Below are 19,713 nucleotides of genomic sequence, written 5' to 3'. Positions count from 1 at the left end.
CTCCGCGATCGCGGAGTCCTGCAGGCTTGGCTGGGGCTTGGAGGACGTCTGTCTTCCAAGCCCCAGCCATGCCCTGGGGGCTCCTCCGCGATCGCGGAGCCCTCCAGGCTTGGCTGGGGCTTGGAGGACAGCTGAAGCCAAGCCCCAAACCTCTGCCTGGGTGCCTCCGTCTCTGGGGTGGGGGGGAAATCCCGGGGGTGGGGGCAAAACGGCGACGGAGGCAGCCAGGCAGGGGTTTGGGGCTTGGCTTCAGCGAGGCCCCATTCCCTTGCCTGGCTTCCTCCATTGGCAACGGAGGCAGCCAGGCAGGGGAAAGAGCCTTTCCTCTTTCTCCTCCTCCTCTTCTTCTGCCTCCTTTTCTTCCTCCCCTTCTTCCTCCTCCTCTTCTTCTTCTTTCTCCTCCTCTTCCTCCCCTTCTTCTTCATCTTCTTCTTCCTCTTCTTCTTCCTCCTCTCCTCCTCCTCTTCTTCCTCCCCTTCTTCCTCTTCCTTCTTCCTCCCTTTCCTCCTCTTCTTCATCTTCTTCCTCCTCCTCTTCTTCTCCATCTCTTCTTCTCCTCCTCCACTTCCTCCCCTTCTTCCTCCCCTTCTTCCTCTTCCTTCTTCCTCCCTTTCCTCCTCTTCTTCATCTTCTTTCTCCTCCTCTTCTTCATCTTCTTTCTCCTCCTCTTCTTCTCCATCTATTCTTCTCCTCCTCCTCTTCCTCCCCTTCTTCCTCCTCCTCTTCTTCTTCTCCTCTTCCTCCTCCTCTGCCTTTTCCACTCTTCCTCCTCTTCAATGCCCAAATATGCTGTTTGGAACGGGGGGGAGGTTAGCCAGAAAGGGAAGTACATTTCTGCCATCTGTCTAGGAACAATGCCAAAATGTCCTCCATTTTGATCATGCCTAAGAAATATGCATTTATATTAACATTTTTTTAAAAATCATCAATTTTTTTGCGTGTCTTCCATTTTTAAAAAAAAATGTGTCCTACATTTGAAAATTTTGTCCTACTTTTGTCCCAGTTTGGAGGTCCAGAATTATGGCAACCCTATTTATATGTCATACTTTGTCAAGACCTATTGGGCTTTTTTTAAAAATACAGAAACGTGTTATATTAATTTTTTCTTGTTTTGGGTGCACCTGTGACCTGAAATGAAAGTGTGCAGATTGTCAGTCTAAAATCAGGAAATGCGTGCTTCTGTGTTAAGAGCAGTATCAGGTGCTTATGAAATCTGCTTGCTTGCTGATGGTATATGGACTGTTACTAATGTTCAATAACATTACTTTTCTGGACTAAAACTCCCATCATCTCTCAGTCAGATGGACCAATAGCTATGCCTCTCCCAACCATTACTGTTTCCAAGTTCTTGGCAGTATCAATAGTCCAGCTTTCTCGCTACTTAGTGCTCTCTGTATTTCAAGTTCCACCATTCTGTCTGGTAAGAGTCTGTAATAGCCTTCATCAACCTTCCCTTGCAATGCTAGTCTGCATTGCTAGACAGCTTGGGGATTATGGGAGTTGCAATACAAAACACCTGGAGCAGATGCATGTCAGAAAATTGAAATAGACAGATATGTTGTAAGTGAGGGAGAATCTGGGGGTAGACAGAGAGTAAATAAAAATGGAACAGCCATAAGTTCAACTAGCTTAATATGTTTAAAGATATCTAATAGGTATTTTAAACTCATAGAACTTGACAGCTTTTACAGTGCCTTTTTAAAAGAAGGGTGTTCTTTTGTTTCATGTCTTTACAAATGTTGATGGTATACTGTTTTTACAGGTTTGCTATACTATTCTCAGATGTGAAGGACCAACAGATTATGTGAACTTTTAGTTATCAAAAACCATTATACTGTGTTGAGATTTAGTCAAAGCATGCCCTTTAAGGTCAGTGGACAACTAAGGTTGAATCCTTTCCAATGTAATTCTGGCCTCAAATGTACATTGAGCAATGTTTTTCAACACAAAAACCACCAGAAAAGTCAAATTGAGAAATAAATCTTTTATTTTCTGATGTTCATTTTAAAGAAAAAGCACCATCTGAAGTTCCAGTATTCACTTTTTAAGATTACCATTGAAGCTTATATTAGAGTTTGAGAATTCTAGGAATTGTATTCTGTAAAAGTAACTTTTCAAAACTTTGGTAGAAACAGCAGTTGCAAAGCAAAGGTCAGTCAGATATATAGTGGAGTCTAGTACACTGGTTTAGGACTTCTGTATAGGTGATGGAATGAAATGTGCGCGGTGAGAGTTTGTGTAAGCATGTGTCTCCTTTATCTTGGTACCATGGATACAGTATTTATTACAGCCCTTTGAATTCAGTCCAGCTACTTTGTCTTAATAGGGTGGTAGAGCGAATTGCCATTGCTTTGTTTGGCACAAGTAAACAGACATGTGGTTAGATTCTACTGAATGGCAGGTTCTCATGCATTGCTTGAGGCGGAATGGTGATCAGAACAAAATGGTTATAAAATCAGCTGTGCGCCATAAGACAGAGAAGTCCAGATTCAGAGCTACAGGTATATTTGAACTGAGATTGTCATCTGATTGAACTTTATTGTATATGTTTTAGATGTTCACTCATCTGTTGTAGAAGTGAGAATCACGGGATTCTCTTTTCAAACTACAGTACAGGAAAAGAAACTCCACCTCACCATTAGGAAAGAAATATCTGACAGTAAGAGCTATTTGACAGTGGAACACATTCCGTTGGAGTGTGGTGAAGTCTCCTTCTTTGGAGGTTTTTAAACAGAGGCTGGATGGCCATCTGTCGGGGATGCTTTGATTTTGTATTCCTGCATGGCAGGGTGTTGGACTTGATGTCTCTTGAGGTATCTTTGAACTCTATGAGTCTGTCATTCTCCAAATGTTGTCAGATTTCCGTTTCCAGCATTCTGCAGTGTTGGCTGTCTTGGCTAGGGCTGCTGAGCTTTGCAGTCCAACAACATCTGGAGAGTAGCATGATTCCTATCCCTGATATGTTGGCTTTTAAAATTTTCAGATGAGTGAAAAAGCCCAAACACTCTGCTTGCTAATATCTCTGGGGACTGGGAGTATAGCTAGGAGGTGTACAAATGTTAGGGGTGTGGTTGGTGGGTTTAGTCTCATGAATCATAATCGTGTTGTTGTGTGTCTTCAAGTCATTTCTGACTTGTGGTTGGAAGTCAAACCTGTTAACTGGGTTTTCTTGGCAAGATTTATTCAGATGAGATTTGCCATAGCCTTCCACTAAGGCTGAGGGTGTATGGCTTGCCCAAGGATACCTATCCAGTGTGTGTCCACAGCTCAGTGAGGATTTTATCTAGGTATCCTGGAATCCTAATCCAACATCCAAACCATCACATCTGGCTGGCTCTGTATGAGTATTAATAGTGGCCTGTTACAGACAGCCAAAATAAAGCTGCTTCGAGTCACAGTGGAGGTATGGTGTTTCAATGATGCATGCGTCCTAAGAGTCCAGAAGTCGCACCAAAGCCACACTCCAGCACTAAGGACTGGAGCATGGCTTTGGTGTGGCTTCTGGACTCTTAGGACGCATGCATCATTGAAACACCATACCTCCACTGTGACTCGAAGCAGCTTTATTTTGGCTGTCTGTAACAGGCCAGTGTCACCAAATAGATGCTCCTTTAATTAAACCATTTCTGTCAAGAAGGTGCATGATCCCTAAATGGAGTTGAAACAAGCCACATCTTTACAAACAGGTTATGTTAAAGCATGTGTAGCTGGAGGGGGTTATCTGTGACCAATGGTCTGGGTCAGACGTATCCCAGAGTTCCAATACTTGCTGGGTTAGCTGGACTCTGTGCTCAAACCTAAGCCCTAACATGCCTGATTTGGGGAGTTTTGAGGGACCAGCCTGTGGCTTATTTTCAGTTTCCCAAAGCTACAAAGTGGTCCATCTCAATCAGCCCTTCAGTCTCTGATGTCCATATCTCCCAATCAGTTTTACAGTATAGTACCAGTTTCTCACTCCCCCACTTCAGTCTCACCAATTGTGACATATATGAGCAATGATAATAAAGTTGGGTGCAAAATGTTTTCAGCACTACAGATGAAACAACCCTGGACTATGAGAAGATCTGCAGGGAAGGTGAAAAACACTGACAAGAAAACATTCCTTCTTGGCCCCTTTAACAGGCAAATGGGTGTATGGCAGGGGAAAACTGAAATGTACGGAAGGAGCTACCACAAGACTGGCTGAGAAATGTGAGGCAGCAAACCTATTTAAGTCCCACTTTAGGTTTTGTAAGAGTTTTGTGCACCCATGAGAACCCCTGAAGCCCTGGAAATCTTATGATGGCTGGCTAGCAACCAGTGTAATGGGAGGAATTTCCCCACTGTCACGTTGAATGTGTTACCTCGCCTGGTGTGGGCAGTAGTCATGCTCGCTGCAGTTAATCCAGCAGCAGCTAGGTGTGCTTATGTGGTGCATTTTCCTGGTGGCTTTTTCCATCAGGAAACTTTCTTCAGTGTTCTGGAAATAACAATAACTGGGGGCACTGACCTCATATAGTGCCCTGAAGTGGAGGAAGAATGCCAGTGAATTGTGAAGTTTCTTACCATAATTTTTGTTGGAGTAAGTCCAAGACATTTTGCTGCCTGAATCAAGGAGAAGATGGCACCCTCTCATTGAAGAAGCCAATTTGACTTGTAGTTGAACCTTATTGTTTACCACACCTGGAAACAGTAGCCTAGTAGTGCAGGACTGGCTGTATGAAACACATAAGAGAAAGGAATGACCAGCAGGTTTAGAAGGAATATCTCTGAGATTGTCACTGCTTCTGATTGACATTTCTTTTTCATGTGTTTTATATCAAGTGTAGAAAAATGAGGTTCAGTCAGCCTTCATGCTGTTGTATAAGAACAAATATATCCATTCTTAGAGAGGCATCCTAAAAAGTCACTCACTACTGAGATGAAAAGAGGAAACTTTGGCTATGCACAGATAGATGGAGCCCTGGTGGCGCAGTGGTTAAATGCCTGTACTGCAGCCATTCACTCAAAACCAGAAGGTTGCGAGTTTAAGACCAGCAAAAGGGCCCAAGCTCGACTCAGGCTTGCATCCTTCCGAGGTCACTAAAATGAGTACCCAGACTGTTGGGGGCAAATTAGCTGACTTGCTAATTAGGTTACTTGCTGTTCACTGCTATGATCTTTGGAATAGCGGTATATAAATAAAACAAATTATTATTATTATTAGATAATAATAGATCCCGAACTTACTGGTATGATTCCAAATAGCTTTAGTCCAAATTGAAGCAAACCACAATTGCACTGAAACATGTAATGGTTTGACATTCTGATTAAACTAGATTTTAAACTGTTCAGAAAATCTAGGGAGAAACTCCTGTTTTAATGCTTTCAGACTTTTAATAGGCACTGATGAATTATGTCCACATCTGTCTTAAGTTTCAGTTTTCTCAATGAGATTTTATCCTGGATATACATTTGAAGTTATTTGAACTAGCATTTCCTTCAGTGTTTTCATGTATTTTGATATGGTTCTGACTCACCTGATTCAGAAATGGCAGTCAATGTTATTGGGAACTTGATGAACTAGGAAACAATCTTTTGAAAACACAAAAGCTGAGTAAATAACAATAGCTGTTTTATTCCTCCATAATTATGAGTTGACTAATAGTGGAGGTACTTGTTGGCAGCATTAAAGAGCCAACTTGCAAATAGTTGTGCCAGAATTCTGTAGTGTCTGTTGTATGATGTACAGGTGTTGTTCCAGTAACAAAGGATAATAGTAACCACAGGTATAGATTGCTCCAAAGGAATAACAGTCTCATTTGATCTAAAATATAAGATGGATGGAGGTACTAATGCATCCTTTCCTAAATAGTACCTGTTGTATGTTATTAGATGGTGTATCTAATAGGGAAAAGTTTCTTCTCCAGATACATCTTTCTGAAATAATGTGCCTTATTAAAGTTTACTGAGTTCCTCTTTAACATATTACAGGTGTCATTGTCTTTGGGCTTGCCTACTTGGGTTATTTACTCCAAATTCTGCCTTAGACTTGCTGCACCCTGTTTATATGATGCAGGACCAGAATCCCAAATCAGACAGAGAATGTTTTCATGACATCATCACCTGATTTAGCCTCTCCTCCCTTTAACTCAAATTTTAAAACCTTACCTTACCTTTTGCTTTGGTTTTTTTTTTTTGCTCTCTCCACAGTGATGATGGAAGGTTTACTCCCCATGTGGTCTCTGTGAAACACCTAGCACTACTGCTGTGGGTGCGAGTCACTTTAAGGTTAGAATGAGATGTCCAACATTGATAACATGGCTAGCTGTCTTGTTGTGATCTCAAATGTAGTGCCAGGCAATAAACAGGGATCATATGGGAAGGCAGCCACCCTTTGTTGCCGCAGAGAGAGCAAAGATAAGAGGAGAATTTGAGGCCAGAATACTACAGGGTCAGCCTGGTGTATTCTGGCCAGTGAAGACAAGCCTTTTGTTTTCCAAAGATTACTGAGATTGATGAATGTACTGCAGCTTGCTCAAGACCAAATGTGCCATAGATTTTCAGAGAGAATATAGTATTAACACTCTCCTTTCAAAACAGTTGCAAGGTGGAAGGGTTGCTGAGTTTTGTTTTGTTTTTAAATTAAATCTCATGCAGACATGTTGGCATGAGCATTCAGGTGAGTGCTCCTGCTGTCATTTTTAATTTGAAAAGACCCTCTGGGTGTGTGCTGCTCTGCTTGTCTCTGGTTTGATTTCTCACTTCTTGTGCCTGACTAGCATTGCATTAATTTAGGCCACTGGAGTCCCCTGAATCTCTCTCTTGATGGTTGTAATTGGCCAGTGAGGAACAATGAAACCATGTTGCAGTTTTTGAGATGAAATAACCTGTGCAAACTCCCACAATTACCACCATATGTTTATGATAGCAGCAGCTCTTCCAAGCAGAGCACAGTGGGCGTAGACTGAAAAGCGCGGCTGAGGGAAGCCGAGCTTTCAGCTCTCCTTCGTTCAGGTTTCTTGTTTGCTTAATCTTTTGAAGCTGAAATATCTCCAAGAACACCAGCTGTGACGTACGCAGGAACAGAACAAAAGGTAGCACTCCTAGGCCATCCTGTGGAAACAGAGTTACAAAAGGGTGCAAAATAAAAAGGGATGTGAAGTGTGGCCAGAAGTTGAGTTGAGATGTAAATTTAGAGTGGGTAGCAAATGACCTGCAGACTATGAATGTATTGTGACTGCATTATTGCAGAGACTATATATAGGTGAGTTGTCCAGTGACTCCGTGAATAAGATCATACTGTGTTAGTTTGAATCTGTGAGTACCGAGGACGTGGCCAAGCTTCTTGGAAATGTGAAGAAAACAACTTGCCCTCTCGACCCTTGCCCTTTATGGCTGGTTGTTCAAGGAGGAGATGCATTTAGGTTACATCTGAAATGTATCATAAATGCATCTCTTAGGGAGGGCTATTTCCCACCTTGTCTAAAAGAAGCGGTGGTACGGCTGCTTCTGAAAAAACCCTCCCTTGATCCCTTGGACATGAATAATTACAGACTGGTCTCCCATCTTTAAGCAAGGTAATTGAAAGAGCTGTTCCCCTTCAACTCAAAGTGGTCTTGGATGAAACAGATTATCTAGGCCCATTTCAAACTGTCTTCAGGGCAGGATACGGAGTCGAGACTGCCATGGTCACCTTAGTAAATGATCTTCGCTTGAGCATTGACAGGGAACGCGTGACTCTGTTGGTGCTCTTGGATCTCTCAGTGGCTTTCAATCCCATTGACCATGGTATCCTTCTGAAATGCCTGAGAGAATTGGGCATCGGGGGCAGTGCATTACAGTGGTTCTGGTCCTATCTCTCAGACAGATTCCAGATGGTGATGTTTGGAGACAGCTGCTCCTCTAAAAGAGGGCTTAAATTTGGGGTCCTTCAGGGTGCCATCCTGTCCCCAATGCTGTTTAATATCTACATGGAACCGCTGGGGGAGATCATTCAGAGGCATGGGGCAGGCTGTTATCAGTACACTGATGACATCCAATTATATCTCTCCGTGCCCCGGACCATAGCATCAACTAAGGAAGGTGTCTCCCCTCTGAATGAATGTCTTAAGGCAATAATGGGCTGGGTGAGAAAAAACAGACTGAAACTGAATCCAGATAAGACGGAGGTGCCCATAGTTGGAGGTCCTAATTCGAGTTTGGAGGTTTGTCAACCGGTTCTGGACGGGGTCACACTTCCCCTAAAGGACTGTGTTCGTAGTCTGGGGATACTCCTGGATCTGTTGCTCCAGATGTCAGCTCAGATAGATGTGACAGCCAAGAGTGCCTGTTATCAGCTTCGGTTGATACACCAACTGTGCCCCTTCTTAGAACCTGAGGACCTAAAAACTATGGTGCACGCACTGGTAACCTTACAACTTGACTTCTGCAATGTGCTCTACATTGGGCTACCCTTGTATCTAGTCTGGAAACTTCAATTAATCCAAAATATGGCAGCCAGGGTGGTCACTGGAGGATCTAGAGGTGACCATATTACATCTATATTAAAGTCTCTTCATTGGCTGCCTATTAATTTCTGGGTATAATACAAGGTATTGGTTATAACCCTTAAAGCCCTTTATGGCTTAGGTCAAGTTTACGTATCGGATCGCTTTCTCCCATATAATCCGCCCCACAGACTGAGGCCCTCAAATAAAAACTTACTGCAGCCAGCTAAAACTAGGCTGGCTGCAGTTACCCAGAGGACCTTCACTTCAGCCGCTCCCAAATTGCCAGAAAAGATTCGAAGTATTACTAGTCTTGATTGCTTTAAAAAGGCAGTCAAGAAATATCTCTTCCAGCAGGCCTTTCCAGATTAAGATCCTTGCATTTATTCATTTGACAATTGCCCTAACTGCCTCCTCATTGTTTTAATAATTGTTTTAACAATTGTTCAATAGTTTAATTGTTTTTAATGTGGATGGGAGGGTTTGGGATATAATGAAACATGCTGTTATTGTATTTTATGGATATTTTTATTGTAAGCTGCTTCAATCACTTGGAGAAGCGGGATATAAATAAATTATTATTCCAGAATTTCTGTCTGCACCTAGATTTTATGCATGAAAGGTATTAGGCTGCAAAGTGGCTCGAACTGTCAGACAGCAGATGACAGATTATAGAGATGTTATTTTTTTTGTCCTGTACTTCAAAAAGCACTGCATTCTAAATTCATTTCTTAGCTATGAGCTGGAAGTCTCCATTTCAAATCTTAGCTCTGCATCAAACCTAACTCATGCAAATCTTTGTATCTCTGAGGCTCTGTTATTTGATGGTATCAAACATACTATAGTGGTTGTTACGTCTTGTAAAGGGGAAAGTAAGCAAGGATAGATTTTAAAAATGCTTTATTGTTCTGTCTTGCTTGTTAATACAAGGTGTTCAGTGCACTTTAGAGAATCAGTTCAGAAGGCAAAGGTTGGCCAACTTCACTAATGGTTGCACTTTTTCCAGTACTGTGCAGTGATGCCAAGGGAAATCTGACAAAACCTGCCAGCTTTGAGCAGCTCATTGTTCCAGTGCCTGATAATTTACAACTACTGCATCCTTGGCTTATGCCTGCCTGCTGCCACTACTTATGTCTGAATGGTTATACCAGTGTAATGCACTGGTAGGATTCTGGCCAGTATTTCTAATAATGTACTCTGCATGGCGGGATTGTGGGATTAGGTCTTGGTATGACCTGTGTAAGGGAACTTTGCATGCATAAATACTTCAAATTCTTTCTCTGATTATTCCACATGTTCAAAAATGCACCAGTAAGACATGTAACAGAGACAAAAACACAGGGATGAAAGTCTCCCAACAAACCCAGATGCCACTGGAGCTGATTTTGGGCTTGGGGAAGGGAATAAATGTGTCTGCTTTGCTGGCAGAACAACAATGGACACTATCCACAGCACTAATTTCAGTGTTCGAAAGTGAACATCAGTGCACATAACCATGTTTCCTTCACCTTCACCCTGCAACGACCCAACTGCCCCCAGATTGGCTCCAAAGAGACCTTGGGGACCATTGGATTCTCCTTGTCTTTGCTCAGAAAGCAATATAACAAAATAGAAAAACATCAACCATACTATCAGGGTTCTTGCCCTTGCTTATTCGCCAGTGTCATTTGTCAACAGTGGTCTTCTACTGTCTTCATAAGACAGGCAAGTCAGTCTCTGTGCAACAGAGTAAATGAATACAGATCTGACATCAAAAACAATGACATTCAGAAACTGATGGGAGAATGTTTTAGTTATCCAGGGCACTTTGCTACCTTTCAAACCAAAGGAACATTAAAGGGAAAGAGACTGTAGTATGAAATTACTGAATTAAAATTTACTGAGATATTTGATTCTGTTTGTTTAATAGAGATAATGGTTTCCTCTCACTACTAGCGTCCTCTAATGTAGTAAATTCTATTATTGCCACTTGCTGCTGTTTTGAATTGTACCACAATTATCTATACTTACGTAAGCTTTTGAGAGAATTGTCTCAGGCTGTACAGCTTTTGTTTCATGGCTATTAGGTCCCACTGTCTAGATATTTTCCCCTCCGTTTGTACTGAGGATAATGCTTTGTGTGTTGAAGATGGTGATGTAAGATTAACACAGCTTCTCTTGAAGATTTTATAGAGGTTGAACTTAAAGTTTGTATCTGTTTGGGTCTTTTTGCCTTGCACGTTAAACCTCATATTCTCCTTAATTTGCTTTAACTTTGTACAACCCACTTCTTCCTATTGACTCTCTTGGTTGCATACTGCATGACATGAACCCATCCATGTAGATGTTATTTGACTCCCATCTCCTTTTGCCAGCCTAACTAATGGTGCACTTGAACTGAAGTCCAACACAAAATGACATGCTAGATGTGTCATACTCCTGTCCTAGATCAAACCTATTGACTCTTCTTAACTATTCCAGGAATACCAGTGTCCTCAAATAACAGGTTACAGATTGCATTAGGTGTATTTAGTAATAATGCCACAAAACATTTTTTCAAAGGCTAATATTCTGCCACATATACACTTGTGTACAGGTGTGCACATATACTGATCCTACCCTGTGGACATTTTCACTGACAGAATCTGTATGTGAACAGGTTTATTCTATGCAGTTGGAACCTCTGTGTGATAAGGAGTTCTGACTGTGTGGAATCTTGTACATTATGCAGGGGCTGGCACTAGACAGTGTTCAGCCAGCAGCATTTGGTCTTTATCCAGTGGTCTAACCTACACCCTTATCCTGTGGTCTAACCTATACCCTTCAGTCCTGCTGACCTTGGGTGCAGTGCAGAATGCTATCCCCTTGCCAATGCTGAAATCAGATTCAGGTGCCAATGCAGTAGGTGGTGCAAGATCTTCCCCTTCACCTCAAGTAGCAAATTTTTTGGACTGACCATGATGCCACCATATTTGTTATCTAGAGACCAAGCCCAAATTGACCGCCCTGCTTTTGAGGTATCTCATAAAGTAATTGTTAATGCAGTTAAAAGAGTTTTGTACATATTTTCTGTGAAGTTACAAAGATGGTAAAAGTTTGCAGTCATTATTGCACAGTTTCATTGATATTCAGAGATGATGTTTCCAAATCTTTTCTCATTTGCACTTAAAATATATCTTGGTACTATAACAAAAACAGATTGAATTTTCTCTTTTAATTTTCCTAATGCAGGTTGAGTCTCCCTTATCTGGAATTCTGAAATCCAGAATATTCCAAAATCCAAAACTTTTTTTCATGGGTGTGCTTCCTGATAGTTCAGTGTACATGAACTTTGTTTCATGAACAAAATTATTCAATTCCCCCCCCACCCCCCCGGTATATGATGATCTCCAGGCTATGTGTATAATGTATATATGAAACCTAAATGAATTTTGTGTTGAGACTTGGGTCCCATCTCCAAGACATGTCATCATGTACATATTTGCAAATACAGGTATTCCAAAATAAGAAAAACCCTCCAAAACGTGTCTGGTTCCAAACATTTTGGATAAGGGAGACTCAACCTTTATCAAGTTTTGATTTAGCTTTAGATAAAAACAAAGCTAAACTGTAAAAGCTATGTAAAATACTCTTATTGGTCTGTTACAGACAGCCAAAATAAAGCTGCTTCGAGTCACTTTGGAGATATGGTATTTCAATGATGCATGAGTCCTAAGAGTCTGGAAGCTTCACCAAAGCTGCACTCCAGTTCTTAGGACTGGAGCGTGGCTTTGGTGCGGCCTTTGGACTCTTAGGATGCATGTATCATTGAAATACCATACCTCCAAAGTGACTCGAAGCAGCTTTATTTTGGCTGTCTGTAACAGGCCATTGGCTCCATTTACCCAGCTACCTCTGCATGAGATATAAACTGATTGTTCGAATAAATCTGCAGGTTGTTTAATTAAATATTTTTTCTTCTTCCAGACAAGAACAGGTCAGCGTTCTGTATCAGAACATCAATATAGTGGAACCAAGATTAATTCAACCGTATGAGCATGTTATTAAGAACTTTATTCGAGAGATCAAGCTTCAGAGCACAGAAATGGAAAACCTAGCCATAGCTGTGAAAAGGTAGAGTCAATTGTTTTGCACACTTTAGTTAAACAGTTGCTTTCTGCTATACGTGATGTTGCTTAAAGTTTCAAATGATATCAGTTAATATGCATGCTTCCACTTCCACCCTGAATTGTATAAGGATTGCATATTTTAGAAAATTATTTTAGAAAAAATTAGTTATATTTCGAAGCCCAGAGAAGTACTTAGTTACCATTTTAGTTACATTTTATGTTTTCATTATTTGAAAGTACTTAAAACATTTACTTCTTAACTGATTAAAAATACTCAGACCACTGTAAGACATAGGTTTGTGGTACCAAGCCTACCTAAGTGAGGCCACACACTACCTGTAACAGCAATAGTAATGAAAGTGAGCTATAATAACAACACAGAAATGCGAAATGCTCTCCCTTTTGTGATACAAATGTAATGTAACTTAGGTCCAAAATACACTGCAGAAATAATCCAGTTTGAGATGATTTTAACTGCCCTGGCTCAGTGGTAGGTAATCCTGGGAATTGTAGTTGATTGTGGCACCAGAGCTCTCTGACAGAGAAGGCTTAATGCCTCACAAAACTACAGTTCCCAGAATTCCCTAGCATTGAGCTAGGGGGCAGTTAAAGTGGTCTCAAACTGGATTATTTCTGCAGTGTGTTTTGAACCATAGTTATGCTTTAGTTATTGCAAAAAAGAAGCTGTTACAAGTAATTTGTTATTTGTAACTAGTTACTCCAAAGTTTGTAATTGTGGGAGTGAGAAAGCAAGCCAGTATACTTTGCTGTGCCACTCCATCGTGAGAGAAATGCTTATGACCCCAAATGGGCAGGGTAGATTTTTCAGATATCCTATTTGCATATTGTGCTCTTTGTTTACTTTTCTCTATGTTCCTCACTAATGGCACCATCAGAATTAATAACCTGCCAGAACTACCTTGCAATTCAATGTTTTACCTTTAAAAAGCAAAGCAAACAGATAGATAGACAGAAAAAAGTTAATGTTTACATATTGTTTATTAAAGGTGGCTCAGAGTGATTAGACTGGTGTGATATTCAGGCACAGGTGACTTCTGGAATGTGCTTGAAGTTTTTATCTAGTGGTCTGCATGGCTTCTGGATATCCATTATTCCTGGTTCTGAAGCAGTGTTTATAAATCAGGACTTGTGGACACTCTTGTGATCATGCTCTGCTGGAAATGGGGAGAGGAAGGGGAGAGAAATGAAATCACACCATTTACCATGTAAATATGGTTTCTACCTGGAGGTTATGAACATGATGTAAAACAGCTGGGTAAAAGTATGACTGGTACATTACTAGTAGAGTTATTTTCTGTGATATCACCTGTTCACCTTTTGAAAGATATATGTAGGAGCTGCAATAAAATGTCATGGTACTGAAGGTCTTGGTCAGTGTTCCTTGCTTCACGCCATATCTTTTTTCAGGATAGCATTCTCTGACAGTCATCAGTAAACAGTTCCAGACAAGTTAGGGTTTGAGGTTTTTTTTGGTCGCCAGGTATTTTTTCCCCCTCTAAATAAATATATTTTTACAGAATTTGTGATAGCAAGTTGACAGAATCCTGGTATTCACCATCTGAGTTTGCTGTTGCAGAGAGTGATAAGTACCGTATATATTTGACTATAAGCCGAAAAATTTCTGCCCAAAAAGTGACCCCCAAAACCTGGGTCAACGTATAAATGGGGCAATACGGTAATCGCTTGCCCCTCGATTGTCTTCTGCTGCCTGGTTGTCTCCTGAAGGGACAGCCGGACTGAAGAAGGGCCTGGGTGGCAAACATTTGTTCCCTCCCTTCCTGCCCTCTAGAGATCTTCCAAGGGGACAGCCAGACTGAGGAAGGACCTGGGAGGCAAATGCTTGCTTCCCCTCTTCCTTAGCTCGGGTGTTCTCCGGAGATCCTTTGAGGGGATATCCGGGCTGAGGAAAGACTTGGGAGGCAAATGTTTGCTTCCCCCGTTTCCTCAGTCCAAATATCTTCTGGAGGTCCTCCGAGAGGACACCCAGGCATGGGATATACAGTGAAAGAAAGAAAACATGTATGTGAGAGTCAGGGTGACTCAGCAGAAGCAAATCAGAAGCCACACAGGTGTACAAGGTAATACAATTAACAAGTCCTGAATGCCAAGGACAGAAATGTAAAGTGGATAATTGGATACACCTGAGAATTGTTAAGTGGTCAAGGCTGAGATGATGAAATCATCTATTCTGGGTAGAAACAAGAGAGCCAATGAGAGTGGATGTACACGCCCACTGGGTGGAAACTGACAAGAGTGGGTGGTATGATCCAAGGACTATAATAATGACTATGAATCCCAATGTGTTTTGTGGGTAGTAGTTGGGTAGTATTGGAGTAGTGAGGAGTATTGTTGTGTTGGATAGTTTGGAGCTGTATATAGTAGAATAAAGTAGATCTTTTATATAAGACTACTGAGTTGTCTGGTGTCTTGGGTGAAGATACAAGAACCAGCTGGATCCTGAAGAAGTGGGAAGACTTCTGTGGAAGCAAGAGTGAGAAGGCTTGGAGAGTTTGTCAGGGTCTTCAGCCTATTCTCTGTAACTCTGCTGCTTTAGAGCAAAGCTTTATCCACTGGCCAAAACTGGTCAGCGTCGGTGCGCAACAAGGTGGTGAGTTCGAGCCAGAGGTGAAGAGCTACAACTCCCATCATCCCTGACACTCTTGACTTATCCTCATGTCATATCAAACCCCCTAATTTTGTCCCCCAAACCTGCCCTTGACTTATAGATGACATTGACTTATAGTTGAGTATATACAGTAGGCTTGATCTTGATCACTCCTGGATGTATGGCACACAGGCAGACTAACACCCTCTGAAGAGATTAAGTTACTAGCACTGCATGCATAAAACTCCTCACACATTGACCTGAACCTTACCAGGAGTCCTAACTGGAATAAACCCATTGTATAAACATTTGAATGCAGCGTCATCAGTTGTAGAAATTGCATTGATTCAATTGGTCTACGTTACTTGACAATACCAGTAGGATTTAAGACATTGCACAGTAGACCCTCCATGATCTCTGGGGTTAGAGGCTGAAGACCCATGTGAAAGTGCAAAAACTGCAAATAACCCCCCCCCACACACACACACACACTAATTTTACCTGAAAGAACATCTTTCTAGGAATTTCTAGGTCCTCCAGTGCAACTCTGTGGTCATCCACTCAATGTTGACCATAGAATTGTGCTGGAGGACCTAGAAATGCCCCGAGAAGTGTCCTTTCTAGGAATCTCTAGATCCTCCAGTATGACTTCTGGTACACGCTTACAATAGAGTCATGCTGGAGGACCTAGAGCAGTGATGGTGAACCTTTTAGAAGCCGAGTGCCCAAATTGCAACCCAAAACCCACTTTTTATTGCAAAGTGCCATGTCCCTCTGGCTTTCTAATAACAAACTCTGGCAAACTCTGTGCTGGGGCGACGGCACATGTGCCCACAGAGAGGGCTCTGAGTGCCACCTCTGGCACTTGTGCCATAGGTTCGCCATCACTGACCTAGAGATTCCTAGAAAGAACATTAATTAAACCTGTGAATAATGGAATCTGCAAAAGTCAGAACCAGAAATGTGAAAAGCCAACAGTATGTTTTCATGCTCTTGTAAGGAATATGTTTTGTACTGTTGTGTGCGACCTCTCCCCCAGCTCTGCATGCATACTTGGCAAAGCATACAACAGTCTTGGTAGACTGGTGGGGAGAGGTTCAGATATTGATCACTTCAGAATTTTGGGATGAGTCACCATGTGCTCAAACCATGAGCTACCACTGATGTTTAAAGTGATAGCCACATGTGATGTGTCCACATGTGTTGTTAGTTTCTGTAAAATAGTAAACTATTTTACTCTGAATTTTGAAAAACAGGCAGTGATGTAATACTGAATTCATTCACCATTCAAATAGGCATGCAGTTTTGCAGGAAGCTGGGATAAAAATTTAATGAACATATACATTAAATATGGGGCTTGGGACATCAAGCCATATATTTTCCCCCAATTGTTTTTGAAGCTTGAGATTGTTTTATGTACATGTTTGCTTTTCAGAGCACAAGACAAAGCAGCAATGCAGCTTGGTGAACTAGAAGAAGAGATGGACCAGCGAATACAAGCCGCAGAACATAAAATCAAGAAGGAGGTGACTACCGTATATACTCGACTATAAGTCGACCTCATGTATAAGTCGAGAGCAGTTTTTGGAGCCAGGATTATGGATTTTGCTATGACCTGTGGATAAGTCGAGGGTAAAACTTAGGGGCATATTTCAAAGGATCTAAAGGATGCAGCAAAGCAAAATGATGCCAAAGAACTTACAAAATCCCAGCAGACATAACGCTTTGTGCACACTCTTAAGGCTGGATGGATGAGGGACTAGAGGGGTTCAGTGCTTCCATGACAGATTATACTCTTGATTTTCACCAGGGGATGGTTCATTATTTTAAATAAGAGTTAAAGTACAGTACTTACATTGACCCATGGATAAGTCGACTCAGGTTTTGGCGGTCAATTTTTTGACCTAAATTTCTAGACTTATACATGAGTATATACAGCCTATGGCACTAAATACTTTAGAAGTGATTTCTCCTTTTAATAAAATTAGTGACAGAATTCTGACTTCTCAGCCTCAGGTTGTGTGTACAGCACTTCTGTACATTCTTTCCCCTTCCAGTTTACCACTGATGTGAAAGGTATGAAGGTGACAGCTTCCTCTCTCTCCTTGGGTGGAGAATAGTTACTAAAGCAAGCAAGCAAGCAAGCTTGGGTTGGGAAGGGGAAGATATACACTTACTGCTAACATACTTTATCAGCAAGAAAATCATGATACAGCATGGTAACAAGACCTTTGGGAGATGTAACATTCTGGAAATCAGGTGTCCACACAAACCTATTAACTCAGGTGATGAGAATCATTTGGGGGCTCCTTAAAGGTAAGAAAACAAGTCATCACAAATTCCACTTAATTGAGGGCAAGAGATTACAGTCAAAGATATCGATAAATATGTACGTTTGTTGTGAACCGTTTCTGTGACAAACAGAAAATGTTAGTCAATGTGTTGTATCAGTTCTGTATTGTAAAAAACAATAAATGCACACCATTACACTGTAATTTTTAAATGAAAAAGTCCAAACTATTCCTGGTAATGCAGACTGGGTGTTCATCTTATTGAAGATTTTTGATCCCACTTTAAACCCATCAGCAACATTGGAATGCCTAGGCCAGCTTTCCCTAGCCTGTTATCCTTCAGATGTTATAAACCAAACTCTCATCATTCTCAGCTAACAAGGCAGAGACATCATTAGGGATGCAGAGAATGTGGGTTGCATTGGGTGACACCCTAAGGTGTGGGTGACACCACTGCTTCCCAAATGTCTGCTTTTTGGCAGAAATGGGCTATGGCATTTACCTGCATCCTTTAAAACCCTGAAGCTCAGCAGAAGAGAAGGTGCAAATGGGCCGAGGCACAGTGGGCAGAAAAAGGAGAGGCCTCAGATTTTTAAAGAAATTTTTTTTACTCTAAAAATTTTCTTTAAAAAAAAATCACATCTTACCAAGTTTTCCCTTTAACCAACTGAAACTATGCAAATATAAATACATTGAGACTGCCCTTATGATATTAGAAATTAAAGGTATAATTTTAAATTTGCTCATTATTTACCTCACAACTGTTGCCATTACATTCAGTGATATATGGGAATTACAATTTATAAGTAACATTAGTACAAAAAACATGATTTTTGTACTGTATTATTATTATTATTATTATTATTATTATTATATCCCACCCTTTCTCTAAAGGGTAACTCACAACATTAAAAAACAGTACAATTAAAAGTATACAAAAATAGTACATTAAAATATAATTAAATTATTACAATATTAAAACAAGATATGTATTATTTTATTGCAATAGTAAACAAGATACATATTCTGTATGGTTTGATATGGGAGGAGGTCAATGAAGAATGATACCATGAGTTACCACATTGGGCAATGCCAACACTAGTGATGCCATTGCAGCAAGGTATGCTGGAAGTTGTAATTCAAAGGATTGGAAGGGCACTAAGCTGGGGAAGTCTTGCCTAGGTAGATGAGCATTTTATAAATCATGAACAATCCACCACTTAGAGCCAAATATTAGGGCTGGCCCATGATGACGTATTTGTCTTATCACTGTTTGAAATTATACTTATCTTCCCCTGTTCTCTATAGGCACATATTTTCAAAAAGTATGACACCCCAAATGTAAATGCAAAGCCACTGTGATATTTACTTTGTGGGATAGTGCCAACTATAAATTTTAATGGTACCCATGCAGTGTTGCCACTGACACTAGAATGACTCATGACATAGTTGACCTGTACTTTATGTGCCAGCCCGTACTATGGAATTTCTTCTTTAGTGCCAACAGTTGTGTAATACATACCACAACAATATTTTACTGTGGTCATATATGCATTTTCACTCACAATTTCAGGCAGGGATGGGGAGCCTCAAGCCTGGGGCCCTTCTTAAGGTCCCAGTTTGGTCTTCTGAGGGTCCCAGGAAGGCCACTATCATTTGGTAGTTTCCCAGCTATTGTGCAGGTTTTTGAATCACCCCAAAAAGCTGTATTGCATTTCTTAAGGCTTACACACTAGCAGTAAGTTCTTTAAGCTAAAACAGGTGCCACCCTTTTCCTTTTGCACCACTCACCACTGAGTAGCTCTTTCAGTCCTAATTTTGAGAGAAAAGTGGGATATAAATAAATGTAATAGGAAGCAGCAGCACCACTTCAATTGAATTTGGCCTGTGGGCCTACTTTAAGGGTATATAATACATATAAGGGTATAATATTAAGGATACAGAGATTTGTCTGCTTCAGAAGAGTAAATTGTGAGCTCTGCCATTTTCAATTTAACAAAAATGTGAATTGTTGTAGGAAAAGCGGAAAGCTGAGGAGGCCTTGAATGATCTGAAGCGTCAGTATGAAACAGAAGTTGGAGATCTCCAGGTGACGATAAAGAAACTAAAAATGGTAAGTATCATGGATTTTATGATTTTGCTTTGTTTTGTGACTAACTCATTGGAGCTTGAACTTATGATAACATTTTGCCATCATTGGTTATGAGGAGAATTTAAAGGTGAGCCTTCAGTGTAATCTTGTTATATATTTGCTTGGTTTT

The 19,713-nt window shown here is 40.9% G+C and overlaps 1 protein-coding gene across 2 annotated transcripts in view; it reads left to right on the top strand.

Annotated features, from left to right (window-relative positions):
• The window catches only part of RASEF (RAS and EF-hand domain containing), a 70,954-nt gene that overhangs the window by 7,998 nt on the left and 43,243 nt on the right, over positions 1-19,713 (top strand). For both annotated transcript variants that reach the window (XR_016277745.1, XM_089494549.1), the window contains exons 2-4: positions 12,393-12,539; positions 16,597-16,687; positions 19,470-19,565. Coding sequence is in view for 1 of the 2 variants with exons in the window: in XM_089494549.1 (XP_089350675.1) it covers positions 12,393-12,539; positions 16,597-16,687; positions 19,470-19,565 (334 nt within the window). In the remaining variant the exon portion in view is untranslated. The remainder of the gene's footprint in view (positions 1-12,392; positions 12,540-16,596; positions 16,688-19,469; positions 19,566-19,713) is intronic.

The sequence above is a fragment of the Sceloporus occidentalis genome, unplaced genomic scaffold, assembly GCF_023333645.1.
Source record: "Sceloporus occidentalis isolate IW3139 unplaced genomic scaffold, rSceOcc1.0.p SCAF_73, whole genome shotgun sequence".
NCBI classification, from domain to species: domain Eukaryota; kingdom Metazoa; phylum Chordata; class Lepidosauria; order Squamata; family Phrynosomatidae; genus Sceloporus; species Sceloporus occidentalis.
The sequence above is the reverse complement of the archived record's forward strand: the minus strand, read 5'-3'. Positions and strand labels throughout refer to the sequence as shown.